At 43.8% G+C, this 15,520-nt stretch overlaps 1 protein-coding gene across 1 annotated transcript in view; it reads right to left on the bottom strand.

The window, feature by feature from the left end:
- The window catches only part of LOC308074168 (GTPase IMAP family member 8-like), a gene marked incomplete at both ends in the record, with an annotated part of 708,175 nt that extends 701,509 nt beyond the window's left edge, over positions 1-6,666 (bottom strand). The window contains one exon of the mRNA XM_080413500.1: positions 6,585-6,666. Coding sequence (XP_080269626.1) covers positions 6,585-6,666 — 82 coding nt within the window. The remainder of the gene's footprint in view (positions 1-6,584) is intronic.
- Positions 6,667-15,520: the final 8,854 nt, after the last annotated feature.

Below are 15,520 nucleotides of genomic sequence, written 5' to 3'. Positions count from 1 at the left end.
ATCTTTAAGCATTACACACTGCAGGAGTTTATTTCTTGAAATCGGCTGTCATATGTCGTTGTGGTTTTCACACTATAGATTGATCCCCGACCAGGGATTACACACTGTAGGATAGTTCACTAGGATGCTATCTCCAGAGTCAGACCCAATACATACATTTGTGTTTATTCCAATTCATTTTAATCGACGTAATCCGTGATATGCCTCTCCCCCTCTCTCTCTCTCTCTCTCTCTCTCTCTCTCTCTCCCTCTCTCTCGCACGGCAAGTGCGCTGATTCCGCTGAAGCAGTCAGTGACAGAGTTGCCATGTCCGCTTATTATAAGCGACTTTTGGATTGTTTTTCGAAAGTGTAGTTGCTTTTTTGGCCTTGTTTCCTAATGTTGTTTGAACCAGTTGTTCTCAAACATTTTCATGGCAAGGACTCCCAAATTAATATTTGTCCGCAGAGGCGCAGCCCTTCTGAAAATATGTTTTGCCATAGACCCTCATACAATATCTGTGTGGATTTGGAAAATATTCCACAAACCCCCCAAATGTCTTCTTTAAAAATAGCCTATCTACAACGTGAGCTTGTAGATCGTCTATTTTCAAGTATCCAATGTAGTGTGTATATAGGCTTAAAGTGCTCATAGTCGCTTTTTTTGGGCTTGTTTTCACAAACCTGGTTGCTTATTTCTCCCGCAAGATCTGGCAACACTCACTCACAGACAACGACACACACACACACACACACACACACACACACCGCTCGCTCTCAGTGTCTTTCTCTCTCTCTCTCTCTCTCTCTCTCTCTCTCTGTGCAATAGTCTCAAATAAACAGCCCCCCTTTGAGCACGCTCGCTCACTCTCATTCTGTTTTATAATAATGTTTAACTTAATACAGGACTGGACGGTATATGCAGGGGATCTGTTTGTTGTGGTCAGGTCCATAGCCACAGTGGCTGTAATGTGCTCTCATTGGCTGTAGCGTGCATCTCCTCGCAAGGTGGTCGCAGCCCCGTTCATAGTGTATGATATTGTCTGCTGTCCTGTCCCAGACAGAGCTGAATATCTAACATGGTAGTTATCTGAAAACGGTCGGAAAGCCGTCGCAGAGCGGATAATCGCGGCCATATCGTCTTTCACACACAGCGAGCATTAGCTCGCCGATCAAAGGCCGATCTGTGTCAGATCGGGAGGTTTTGTCGGCGAGCGCCAAAAAAGGTCGGCGACAGCAATATCGGACCAAATCTCCTGCAGTGTGTGCCCTTACAAAGGGTTAAAAAGGAACACCATGGGACATTTCGGGTTTGGGTAACAAAGGGTTAAAAAGGAACACCATGGGACATTATTTCAGCCTGGTACCTGGCAAAATCTTAAAATACACCCTTCAAGGATCAAGAAAAATCAGTTGGCAAGGAAAAATCCACCTAAAGGATTTACTAAAAAGAGAAATATAGATGTGATCCGATCATTTTCAGCTATTGTTGTGCAGTTTCTGCCCCGAATTAGAGTCAAGATGTGCTTGAATCTTAATAATAACAATTTTAATGAATTCCCTGGGTCCTAATTGTATGGAAACATGTGTTCATTTGTCCCTGTAGGTTGTTTATTTCAATAGTTATTCTGTTTTCCTTTTTTTTCCTTCCATTTTCGGATTTGGGTAGGATAACAAAGGGTTAAAAATGAACCCCATGGGCCATTTTTTCAGCCTGGTATCTGGTGGCAGAATCTTAAAATACACCCTTCAAGGATTAAGAAAAAATAGGTGGCGTAAAAAAATCCACCCTATGCGCGTGGACCCCCCTTTCCATCTAGACTACATGTTTACCGGGGATGAAAGCAAGGAGTCTCTCTCTCTCTCTCTCTCTCTCTCTCTCTCTCTCTCTCTCTCTCTCTCTCTCTCTCTCTCTCTCTCTCTCTCTCTGTGGATCTACACATCTGGTGTTGTACTGCAGTTATCTGAGTGTGAGTCTTCAGATCTGGTGTTGTAGTTCTCTGTGTGTGGGTCTACAGATCTGGTGTTTTAGTTCTATGTGTGTGGGTCTAGAGATCTGGTGTTGTAGTTCTCTGTGTGTGGGTCTACATATCTGGTGTTGTAGTTCTATGTGTGGGTCTACAGATCTGGTGTTGTAGTTCTCTGTGTGTGGGTCTACAGATCTGGTGTTGTAGTTCTCTGTGTGTGGGTCTACAAATATGGTGTTGTACTGTAGTTATCTGAGTGTGAGTTTTCAGATCTGGTGTTGTAGTTCTCTGTGTGTGGGTCTACAGATCTGATGTTGTAGTTATCTGTGTGTGGGTCTACATATCTGGTGTTCTATGTGTGTGGGTCTACAGATCTGGTGTTGTAGTTCTATGTGTGTGGGTCTACAGATCTGGTGTTGTAGTTCTATGTGTGTGGGTCTACAGATCTGGTGTTGTAGTTCTATGTGTGTGGGTCTACAGATCTGGTGTTGTAGTTCTATGTGTGTGGGTCTACAGATCTGGTGTTGTAGTTCTCTGTGTGTGGGTCTACACATCAATGTTGGGAGTTTTTTATAAGTTGGACTACGGATGGAAATTATAGTTTCTAGCTAAATCCGGAAACCTCATACTGTATATCCAAAAATGTTACTTTTCAGGATAAAAAAAAAATATATATATAGCATAAGTAGCAGATCCAGTTGCATGCGTGTTCGTTTGTTTGCATGCATGTACTGTATGTGAGCCTGTGTTTTATGTGTTTGTTTTTATGCGTGTGTTTGTAATGTAAGTTGCCCTTACAGCTGTATTTATTGATTCAGTCCATTAAGTATAATCACAGTCTATTAATAGACCACAGTTGACACACACACACACGCACACGCACACATACACGCACGCACGCACACACACACACACACACACACACACACACACACACACACACACACACACACACACACACACACACACACACACACACACACACACACACACACACAATCATTAACACACATTAGCATACACGCAGAGATTGCAAGCATGGAACTAAACACACTGACTAATCACTATCTCTCTCTCTCTGTTACACACGCTCATGCTTTTTAAAGGCACCGTCTGTAACATTTTTTTTTTAACATTTACTCAAGTAAGTACTGTACTTAACAAAACGTTATCCAATTCTGCATGTACAAATGGAACCATTATGGTCCATTTGATTCCAGTTGTACACTATCAGAGCTACAGACCCACAGGGGGACCATTTGGTTACTAACTATCAGTCATTTAGCTGGGACCTGCTTGAACCCCCTCTCAGACCCCACGTTGCGAACCAGCAGTGGTGTAAAGTACAAAGGAAGTAATGTACTTAAGTACAATATTGAGGTATTTCTTACTTTACTGGAGTATTTCCAATGTTCAGTTATTTTACTTCTACTCCAGTACATCTCAAAGGCAAATATTGTACTTTTATTCCACTACAATTATTTGACAATTTTAGTTACTTTTTTAGATTTTGAGTATTATTACAACCACTTCAGCCCTTCATACATTTCGTCCATTTGAAAATAGCTGATCTACAAGCTCACAGTAAGTCGCAATGCGAGCTTGTAGATCTGCTATTTTCAAGAGATTTGTATACAATTCATACATTTGAAAACTTATGAAATGGGACATTCTGCATACTCGTGAGTTTTGGATACCAATACTTTTGTATACTTTTACTCGAGTACATTTTTTATTACAGACTTGTACCTGTAACTGAGTATTTCTACATTGCAGTATTGGCACTTTTACCTCCTACTGTAAGTCAATTATTAGATTAGTTTTTCCACCACTGAGAACCAGTAATCTATTCTATTCGTCTGTATTTGATGTATGTATACTGTATTACTAGCTTGTGCGCGGGTGCATGTGTGCGTCTGCGTGTGTTTTTGCCTTTACACACAGGGCAACACTCTCCGGGCACCTTACAATTACACCCTGCTCATGTCTTGCCAGAGCTGTATATGAAATACGTTATTCTGTAAATGTGCGTGTGCATGAATACCATTACTCCCTCATACGGCCGTGATATATGTTGGCCTGTCAATCTGTCAGTGTGTGTGTGTGTGTGTGTGTGTGTGTGTGTGTGTGTGTGTGTGTGTGTGTGTGTGTGTGTGTGTGTGTGTGTGTGTGTGTGTGTGTGTGTGTGTGTGTGGATAGCGTTATGCTGTGCTGACATGTCCTACAATACAACATGTAGTAAAGTGGATGTATCTCTACCTGGCGTTGCGTCACATCATGTGTTGTAAAGCTCAACATGAATGATGGACAGAATGGAGTAGAGGAGAAGAAGAGAAACATGAACAGAACATGACAGAAGAGGAACGTTTGCATCACTATGCTAGCTTAAAAATTCCGGTAGGAGACACAAAGGAGACTCTTTGTGTCTCCTACCGGAACCGCTGCCGGTCATCAATTTATTTGCTTATGAATGCGAAAAACTAAACAATATCCATGAATTCAAGTCTCCATGGGGTGACTAATCCATAGAAAAAAAGTAATTTTGGGGGTGAACTGTCCCTTTAAGCATTAAGCCACAGACCAGTGGTGGAAGAAGTACTCACATTTGTTACTTAAGTAAAAGTATCAACAATACCACAATGTAGAAATACTTACGGAAGAGTCCAAGTATTGGCACCAAAATATACTTTTAAGTACCAACAGTAAAACATTGTGCAGGATGTCCCGTTTTCACAAGTTATCATTATGTCTAAGATTTAAAATCTTTTGAAAATAGCTGATCTACACGGGGGGCGTGGCGTGGGAGGAGTTCAGAGAGGTATAGCGGGGGTTGAGGGTCTTGTAGGTGGTGATTAGTATTTTGAAATCTATTCTGTGCTTGACTGGAAGCCAGTGGAGGTTAACTTATCTCATCCCGTCTCGTTGAGTCTTATCTTAACCCATTAAGACCTGAAGCCGATTCTACAAAATGTCTCCTATAACCCAACAGTATTCTGAAAAACGAAAAACGTTTCTATATCAGTGGTGATCAATCTTTTTCTTGTCAAGGACCCCCAAAACTATATGTGTTTGGCCGCGGACCTCCATCTCAAAACATTTTGTTCCAGGGACCCCCCAGAAGCAAAGATTTGAGTTACAAATGTTCGCTTTAAAAATATATATATAGTCAAAGATGTACACACATTTTCTCAATTTTTCAAAAATAGCAGATCTACAAGCTCGTAGTGCGGCACTCGGTGCCGCGCTATGAGCTTGTAGATCTGCTATTTTTGAATAGCCAAAGTGTAAATTTTTTTTTTTTTAGCTCAAATCAAAAAATGACACAGATGCGTCCCAGGTCTTAATGGGTTTAATGTCTCAACCAAGAAAGAGAACAATACATACAAAAGATGTTCATTATGTTCCATTGGTCTGTGAACAAGCAGAAGGATGTGAGTAAAGATAGTAAACATGTTCATTATGTTCCATTGGAGTGTGAACAAGCAGAATGATGTGAGTAAAGATAGCAGCCAGTGTGTGTAATGAGGCCTGACAGTGTGTTTCTATTGGTGGAATGAATTGTGTTGGAGCCGTCAGCATGCATTCACTTCACTGTTATCACTGTTACCAGTACTCACATGTTTTGAAAGTATCAATACTGCAAGTCCCATAATAAAAATATTCTGGAGTAAAAGAACACAAGTAGCCTATCTGCATACACATTTACTTAAAGTACCAAAAGTAAATTGCGTGCGTGTGTGCGTGCGTGTGTGCGTGTGTGTGTGTATTGCAGCTGAAAGTGCTGTATAAGCCAGAGACAATTGACTTGGGATGAGTATATCTGAGTGATGATTTAGGCTCAAACCTTTTGAAAAAGGTTTGAGGGACATACACCATATGATATTAAATATCAATTATTTTTTTTAATTCATGGTGTAGATGTAGATCCTTTAATACAGGGGTCTTAAACAGGGGGTCCGGGACCCCTAGTGGGTCCTCAGAGCTACTATAGTGGGTCCGCCAAATCTTTGTGAGATAGGATTATTTTTGTTTTACATTAACCAGTTTGAACCCTAGAATTCCTTTTCTGAGGAGAACGTTAGCCAAAAATAGCAGATCTACAAGCTCACAATGCCTCGCAGCGCGAGGCGCTGTGAGCTTGTAGACCTGCTATTTTTGGCAAAGAGGTATAGGTGCAGAGGGAAAAAAGAGCAGACCAGTAAAACAAAAAAAGGTTTAATCTGAAACACACATTTATACAATATAGAGGGGGTCCCTGCTTCATCTCTCTCTCAGCTAGGGGGTCCTTTGCCTGAAAAGGTTGAAGACCCCTGCCTTAAAACATTATAATTGCCCTCTATAACTACAATTACAAATTAAAAACACCTCAAACATTGGAGATCTCTATATCTCTATGTCCATGTCCCTTTTATTCCCATGTATGGAGATCCCTGATGTCAGCAGAAGTTTGAAATAATTTGTGATATACGGCAGACCAGGCCAGAGACAGAAATGTTTTTTACTTTCAATGGGATATCTCAATGTGTTTTCTATCACCCCTAAAAAAACATCTTGCACCATTCACATGAGTCATGGTGTTCTTTCATCCTTCAGACTGGATGCACCTGACTTCACCTCTCCTCTGTTTTGGTGTGTGTACTTGTTCCGCCAGAGAAGCTGTCATTAAAGCAGCTGTATGCTGTGAGAGCTCTCAGATTATCCGCCATAACACCCTGAATCATCACGCCCTTAAAGACATTAACCAATGGAATGGAAACCATATAGGAACGCTTTCTAGAAGAGCATGTCTGTATTATAAACATCTATATGTAAATGGCAGAAACCATCTATAAACTTAACCTCTCCATCTGGTTTCCAGGTAATCATTCTCCTCACTGTATACATCGTGGTCATGAACAAAATAGCTGAAACCATGTCCCACATCTTAAATGTGTGCCATGTATTTACAGGGGGCTCTACGTAAGTAGGCATGACAGCATAGTGGATTTGATATCAAAAGATATCTCTTCTATTTTCAGGTCCTCCATCATGCTGTCTAAGCACTCCACTGTGAAGCCGAGCATGTTTAGCCTGTGTAATGATGATTCTGTGTTCTCTAACGTTTCAGCTAACACCCCCTGATGTCATTGTTGTACACAGGCCGGGGTCTGATCAGCTTTGGTCGGGTCGCCTTGAGGAGGGTGTCTGTCGCAAGACCCGAAACACCCAATGACTCCACGTAACAACACTGATGATGATGTGTCCAAGTTTGTGCATCAGTAGATGTATTTGTTTCCTGTAAAACTCTGGGAGTGGCAGTACCAGTGACAACCAGGAACAGACTGGGTGACGACCACGAAGAGCGTGGTGACATCTGGAGAGACAGAGGACGGCCGGAGAGACGGCGACCTGGGGTGGAGAGGGTTGGCAGCCCAAACCAGAGTCCTGCACGGGTCCAATTTTGAGAACCCGCGCCCGCCCCGCCCGTCAATACTCAGATCCGTAGACCGACCCGTCACCCGTGATTATTTCAAAATACGAACCAGACCCGCCCCGCCCGTCAAATAAACGACCCATTGTCCGCCCGTTTACCCGTGTAAAATGTAAATCCTATTCAAAAGTGTGTTTAAAAAGATAGCAGCCTTCAACAACAGCGCTACACTCAGTGGTCAGGTTTGTACAGAAATCAAGTGAAGACGGAGGAGCGAGCTTAAGCCACGCGCGAACGCGCATCTACGCAGCACACATGTGTCGTTGTTTACGTCAGCAGATAGCTTTAATTTGAAGGTTTAACAGGATGTTCAATGTGTTTTTGTGAGTTAAGATAACTGACCAGCGTGCTCCATGCAGTTGTGCTGTGTTAAGTTACACAAGTGACGTTGTTTGGGCGGAAACAGTGCTCTCTGATTTTCACAATAAAATGATACCCGCCCGCGATTAGTTCAGTACCGCCCGTGCCCGTACCCGTGATCTTATCAAAGTAAAATGTTCACCCGTTTTCACCCGTCAAACGCGGGTACCCGTCGGGTATCCGCGGGTACCCGGCCCATTGCAGGACTCTGGCCCAAACCACTTCTTCTGTGAGGAAGAACCCAAAAGCTACAGACTGCAGTAAAACCCGCAAGGAGGGTTTCAAAATCCATCAAGGCAGAACGAGATGTTCTTTACAAGCAGCAATAATAATGATGACGACGCAACGCACAGCAGAATGCCCACTTCTGGTCAGACGAAGGAGGAGGAGCCAGGCCCCGGAGTCAGCCCACACAGTGCCTAGAGCCTCCTAGTGTCACCAACACCTGCTGCTAACATCTACACCAGCCACCCTAAGCCCCCAAGAGACAGTAGAGGCAGTAGTATGCCACTTGGACACAGGCCGGGGTCTGATCAGCTTACTGTAGGTCGGGTTGCCTGGAGGAGGGTGTCTGTCGCAATCCTACGGGCTAGGGCTGGGGGCGGCACCCTGGGGCGGCACCCGGCATAACGACTACAGTGACATCTGACCTCTTCACACTTCTCTTCACCTTTCCTGATCTTTCCCTGTGAAGTACATACAGCTTGTAGAGGCTGTTTTCACTAGTTTGGGTCCAGGCCGGGAAGACGTCAAATTTCTCTTTTGGGTTCAAGACCAAAAAAAGTTTGGAAACCACTGGGTTAAAGGGATAGTTCACCTTATCGATTAGTCACACCATGGAGACTTGAATTCATGGATATGTTTTTGTTTTTGTCTCATTCCTAAGACAACAATTTGATGACCGGCAGCGGTTCCGGTAGGAGACACAAAGAGTGTCCTTTGTGTCTCCTACCGGTACCACTGCTTACCGGTCCACTGGTCATCAAATTATCGGCTAAAGAATGTGACAAAAAAATGAATTCAAGTCTCCATGTGGTGACTAATCCATAGATTTTTGTTTTGTTTTTTGGGGTGACCTATCCCTTTAAGGCATATGTTCTGTGAGGTCAGGGTTATAGGTTTAGGCATATAACCACGCCCACCTGGGCGAAACACCAAAGAAAGAGGGAGGAGTCTCCTCTGGGGAGCAAAGTTAGCTCCTCTGTAGCTGAAGCAGACAGGAAAGTGGGTCAGGAGTAATAGAGTAGATCTGGAGTCCCTCTGGGACCTGCAGAAGTTCCAGACCAAAGTTTCTGAGCTAATTGTTGACTGGGTTGTAGTCGAGGTCCAGTTGCTCTGCCATCGTTACACCTCTTCTCCTCTTTGATGTGGAAAGTTACCTTTACACAAAGTAACTTCCCCTGTGTGTGCGTGTGCGTGTGTGTGTGTGTGTGTGTGTGCGTGCGTGTGTGTGTGTGTGTGTGTGTGTGTGTGTGTGTGTGTGTGTGTGTGTGTGTGTGTGTGTGTGTGTGTGTGTGTGTGTGTGTGTGTGTGTGTGTGTGTGTGTGTGTGTGTGTGTGTGTGTGTGTGTGTGCTTAAGTGTGTGTGTGTGTGTGTGTGTGTGTGTGTGTGTGTGTGTGTGTGTGGGTGTGTGTGTGTGTGTGTGTGTGTGTGTGTGTGTGTGTGTGTGTGTGTGTGTGTGTGTGTGTGTGTGTGTGTGTGTGTGTGTGTGTGTGTGTGTGTGTGTGTGTGTGTGTGTGTGTGTGTGTGTGCGCGCGCGTGTGTGTGTGTGTGCGTGCGCACGCTTAAGTGTGTGTGTGTGTGTGTGTGTGTGTGTGTGCGCTTAAGTGTGTGTGTGTGGGGGGGGTGCGTACGTGCATGTGTGTGTGCACGTTGGCAACGCTGGTTGCTTGTTGGCAACGCTGGTTGGTTGTTTCTCTCCCAGAACCTGGCAACTCGGTGTTGCCAGGGAGAGAAACAAGCAACCAGCGTTAGCTAGTTCTGCATTAGCGTTAGCTCGTCGGGGACTTTAAGTGCATGTTTGAGTATCATGAGACTCCACAATGAGTACTAGGAGAAAAAAAAACGACTTTGCATCGGTTATAATAGACGAATTTCACTCTTACACGGGCTCCCATTATGCCAACGGAGTGGGTCGACACACTGCAGGAGACGGGACTCTCTGGAATAAGTCAACGTCCATTTCAATGATGGTGAGTGATTAGCGACACATCAAAGATAACACTTAAAATGTCCGGATCTCTCCTTTAAGGTCAATTTGTATACCTAGTTGTGGAAGAAATTAACTTTTATTTGTGTGCAAACGAACAACACTTTAATAAGTTAGTACACCAGAACAAAAGTGTGTTTGTTAAAGTGAGCGAGGTGAAACGGTTATAAGGACGTCCATCCCTTTCATATAGGGAAGCAGAGCTGAGTTTCCCCTGTAGGCCGGCCAATAATTGGTTCATAATTAGTTGAAGGAACAGCTCAACACCCTCCCTATTTAAAACCTCTCCAATTAGGACGAGCATGTTTACCGGGGATGAAAGCAAGGAGTTTTGTCCAATGAATCCAATGAATAGATTATTAACCAATTAAGCCCTACTTTGCCATAATGTGAGGAATCCATCCATCTTCTACCCAGCGATAAGGACATGTTTACGCTACTTAAAGGCATAGTTCATCCCCAAAAATATATTTTTTCAATCGATTAGTCACCCCAAGGAGACTTCAATTCATGGATATTTTTTGTTTTTTTTCCCCCATTCCTAAGCCAATAATTTGATGACCAAAGGACCCGGTAGGCAGCGGTTTCGGTAGGAGACACAAAGGAGACTCTTTGTGTCTCCTACCGGAAAACGCTGCTGGTCAACAAATGATTAATCTCTCAAGAACAGATTCAGAGCTACGCTACTGAATCTGTCGAGAGCCCCGTTCAGAATGTGTGCGCGTTAGCTTACAAGTGGGCGTGCCTTCAGATCAGGAAGCAGGCCACGCTTTACCCAATCAAATGTAGTGGGCGGGATTTACTGTCTGTGCGCTCCCTGGACTCAAAACAAACTGAAACTCATTTAACAATAGCGTCCTCGGAGCAGACAAAACCACGGAAAGATATTCACATTTTAACTTGCTCTTTCATCATAGAAACAAGTGGGCTTATAACCAAAACGATCCATGTTCTCTGGGAGAAGTGGTGTTAGTGTTCCGTGTAGTAATATTGTTGGTGGGAATGAAAACATAAGCGCACCACCGGAAGTGGAGCGCTGAGGGCAGACCAAAAACCCCGGTTTCCTTGCGCACGGGTGCTCCATTTAGCTCGGCCCAGAGCCAAGTGAAAGAGTAAAAAACAGCAGAGGGCGCTGTTTTTCCTTTTTATTTGGCGATGGGATCCCAGATTGACAAACTATTGGCTTGGAATGCGACAAAAACTAAAAAATAATTTTGGGGTGAACTATCCCTTTAAGTAAAGGTAATACTCTGTTACAAGTAGTATAGCATATGGCATGAGTGGCTAATGTATGTTTTGTAATAATAATCTAAATCTAAGTGACTTGTGATTTCAAATAATCGTTTAGTAAAAAAGCATAATTTTTGCCTCTGAGATGTAGTGGAGTACAAGTACTTAAGTATAGTACTTGAGCACATGTACTTGGTTACTTTCCATTACTGTGTTTACCCTCCTTCTCTTCCTCCCTCCCTTTAGCTCCTCTGTAGCTGAAGCAGACAGGAAAGTGGGTCAGGAGTAATAGAGTAGATCTGGAGTCCCTCTGGGACCTGCAGAAGTTCCAGACCAAAGTTTCTGAGCTAATTGTTGACTGGGTTGTAGTCGAGGTCCAGTTGCTCTGCCATCGTTACACCTCTTCTCCTCTTTGATGTGGAAAGTTACCTTTACACAAAGTAACTTCCCCTGTGTGTGCGTGTGCGTGTGTGTGTGTGTGTGTGTGTGCGTGCGTGTGTGTGTGTGTGTGTGTGTGTGTGTGTGTGTGTGTGTGTGTGTGTGTGTGTGTGTGTGTGTGTGTGTGTGTGTGTGTGTGTGTGTGTGTGTGTGTGTGTGCTTAAGTGTGTGTGTGTGTGTGTGTGTGTGTGTGTGTGTGTGTGTGTGTGGGTGTGTGTGTGTGTGTGTGTGTGTGTGTGTGTGTGTGGTGTGTGTGTGTGTGTGTGTGTGTGTGTGTGTGTGTGTGTGTGTGTGTGTGTGTGTGTGTGTGTGTGTGTGTGTGTGTGTGTGTGCGCGCGCGTGTGTGTGTGTGTGCGTGCGCACGCTTAAGTGTGTGTGTGTGTGTGTGTGTGTGTGTGTGCGCTTAAGTGTGTGTGTGTGGGGGGGGTGCGTACGTGCATGTGTGTGTGCACGTTGGCAACGCTGGTTGCTTGTTGGCAACGCTGGTTGGTTGTTTCTCTCCCAGAACCTGGCAACTCGGTGTTGCCAGGGAGAGAAACAAGCAACCAGCGTTAGCTAGTTCTGCATTAGCGTTAGCTCGTCGGGGACTTTAAGTGCATGTTTGAGTATCATGAGACTCCACAATGAGTACTAGGAGAAAAAAAAACGACTTTGCATCGGTTATAATAGACGAATTTCACTCTTACACGGGCTCCCATTATGCCAACGGAGTGGGTCGACACACTGCAGGAGACGGGACTCTCTGGAATAAGTCAACGTCCATTTCAATGATGGTGAGTGATTAGCGACACATCAAAGATAACACTTAAAATGTCCGGATCTCTCCTTTAAGGTCAATTTGTATACCTAGTTGTGGAAGAAATTAACTTTTATTTGTGTGCAAACGAACAACACTTTAATAAGTTAGTACACCAGAACAAAAGTGTGTTTGTTAAAGTGAGCGAGGTGAAACGGTTATAAGGACGTCCATCCCTTTCATATAGGGAAGCAGAGCTGAGTTTCCCCTGTAGGCCGGCCAATAATTGGTTCATAATTAGTTGAAGGAACAGCTCAACACCCTCCCTATTTAAAACCTCTCCAATTAGGACGAGCATGTTTACCGGGGATGAAAGCAAGGAGTTTTGTCCAATGAATCCAATGAATAGATTATTAACCAATTAAGCCCTACTTTGCCATAATGTGAGGAATCCATCCATCTTCTACCCAGCGATAAGGACATGTTTACGCTACTTAAAGGCATAGTTCATCCCCAAAAATATATTTTTTCAATCGATTAGTCACCCCAAGGAGACTTCAATTCATGGATATTTTTTGTTTTTTTTCCCCCATTCCTAAGCCAATAATTTGATGACCAAAGGACCCGGTAGGCAGCGGTTTCGGTAGGAGACACAAAGGAGACTCTTTGTGTCTCCTACCGGAAAACGCTGCTGGTCAACAAATGATTAATCTCTCAAGAACAGATTCAGAGCTACGCTACTGAATCTGTCGAGAGCCCCGTTCAGAATGTGTGCGCGTTAGCTTACAAGTGGGCGTGCCTTCAGATCAGGAAGCAGGCCACGCTTTACCCAATCAAATGTAGTGGGCGGGATTTACTGTCTGTGCGCTCCCTGGACTCAAAACAAACTGAAACTCATTTAACAATAGCGTCCTCGGAGCAGACAAAACCACGGAAAGATATTCACATTTTAACTTGCTCTTTCATCATAGAAACAAGTGGGCTTATAACCAAAACGATCCATGTTCTCTGGGAGAAGTGGTGTTAGTGTTCCGTGTAGTAATATTGTTGGTGGGAATGAAAACATAAGCGCACCACCGGAAGTGGAGCGCTGAGGGCAGACCAAAAACCCCGGTTTCCTTGCGCACGGGTGCTCCATTTAGCTCGGCCCAGAGCCAAGTGAAAGAGTAAAAAACAGCAGAGGGCGCTGTTTTTCCTTTTTATTTGGCGATGGGATCCCAGATTGACAAACTATTGGCTTGGAATGCGACAAAAACTAAAAAATAATTTTGGGGTGAACTATCCCTTTAAGTAAAGGTAATACTCTGTTACAAGTAGTATAGCATATGGCATGAGTGGCTAATGTATGTTTTGTAATAATAATCTAAATCTAAGTGACTTGTGATTTCAAATAATCGTTTAGTAAAAAAGCATAATTTTTGCCTCTGAGATGTAGTGGAGTACAAGTACTTAAGTATAGTACTTGAGCACATGTACTTGGTTACTTTCCATTACTGTGTTTACCCTCCTTCTCTTCCTCCCTCCCTTTCCTATTTGTTCCTATTATTTCTCCATCCATCCTCTCTCTCTCTCTCTCTCTCTCTCTCTCTCTCTCTCTCTCTCTCTCATTCTGCTGTGTGTTTCTGGTTTTGTGGAGACGGATGGCCGGCCTGTCACGACTGGACAACTAATTTCCTGTAATATTTACAATTCTGTTACACACACACACACACACACACACACACACACACACACACACACACACACACACACACACACACACACACACACACGCACACACAATGTATTTCTAGTGATCCATAGTTCCTCACCCATCAATCATTCAAATGCCATGAAATGGCCCACGGAGCTTGGTTACTGGGTGCGCGCGAGCGTGCATGTGTGTGTGCATGTGTGTGTGCATGTGTGTGTGTGTGTGTGTGTGTGTGTGTGTGTGTGTGTGTGCGTGCGTATGTGCACACTTCTTTTGACTGTAATAACACAGCAGTTCTCCACTGTGCCCGCCGCGCTCATAAAGCCTCCTTGTGGTAAGAATAGGTTCGTCGTGATGAAACTCTGAGAAATCTCTCATAATCACGGTGCCTTCCCCGGATTTTAACCATTAAATATGGCAGAGAAATATTCACCGAGCGTCGTAGGAGAAGTGTGAAGGTGGAGAAGTGCTGCAGGGATCAGCGGGGAGGGTTTTAATAAGCATATTATTCTCTTTCTTAACACATTAAAACCGATTCTACAAAATGTATTTTTTTTTAGAATGTCTTCTAAAAACTGTTTTTTGAAAAAACTTGTTACTATATCAGTGGTTCTCAAACTTTTTCGTGTCAAGGACGCCCAAAATGTATATGTATTTGGCCACGGACCCCCATCTCAAAATATTTTGTTCCAGGGACCCCCCAGAAGCAAAGATCATGCGTTATAAATGTTTGCTTGAAAAAATATATAAATCAAAGATTTGCACAAATGTTTACGATTTCTGAAAAACAGCAGATCTAAAAGCTCATAGCGCGGCACTCGGTGCCGCGCTATGAGCTTGTAGATCTGCTGTTTTTGAATAGCCAAAGTGTAGAATAATGCTTTTTTATCTCAAATAAAATAATATCAGGTCTTAATGGGTTAAACAGAGCAGGAAGTGACTGCAGGGTTGTAAGGTGATGTCATCACCTCTAGATCAGGGGTCTTCAACGTCTTTCAGGCCAAGGACCCCCTAGCTGAGAGAGAGATGAAGCGGGGACCCCCTCTTTATTGTATAACATATTCAGATTATACTTTTTTTCTGTTTACTTGGTCTGCTCTTTTTTTCCCTCTACACCTATACCTCTTTGCCAAAAATAGCCGATCTACAAGGTCACAACGCCTCGCAGCGCGAGCTGTTGTGAGCTGTTGTGAACATCATATCACACAAATATTTGGCGTAACTCTGAGGACCCCCTAGGGGTCCCGGACCCCTGCTCTAGACCATGGCTCTTCAACAGGGGGTCCACAGAGTTAGTGTAGGGGGACGCCACAAAAACTCCCATGCTTTCCAACCGATTTCCTTACATCCCGTTGACACGAGCTGATAGCTCTTTGAGCAGTATATTCTCACACCGTTTGTGAACACCGCCCCCCAGTTTGAAGTCAAGTACTTAGCTG

The sequence above is a fragment of the Gymnoscopelus braueri genome (genome assembly GCF_963280865.1).
Source record: "Gymnoscopelus braueri genome assembly, chromosome: 19".
Lineage (NCBI taxonomy): Eukaryota > Metazoa > Chordata > Actinopteri > Myctophiformes > Myctophidae > Gymnoscopelus > Gymnoscopelus braueri.
The sequence above is the reverse complement of the archived record's forward strand: the minus strand, read 5'-3'. Positions and strand labels throughout refer to the sequence as shown.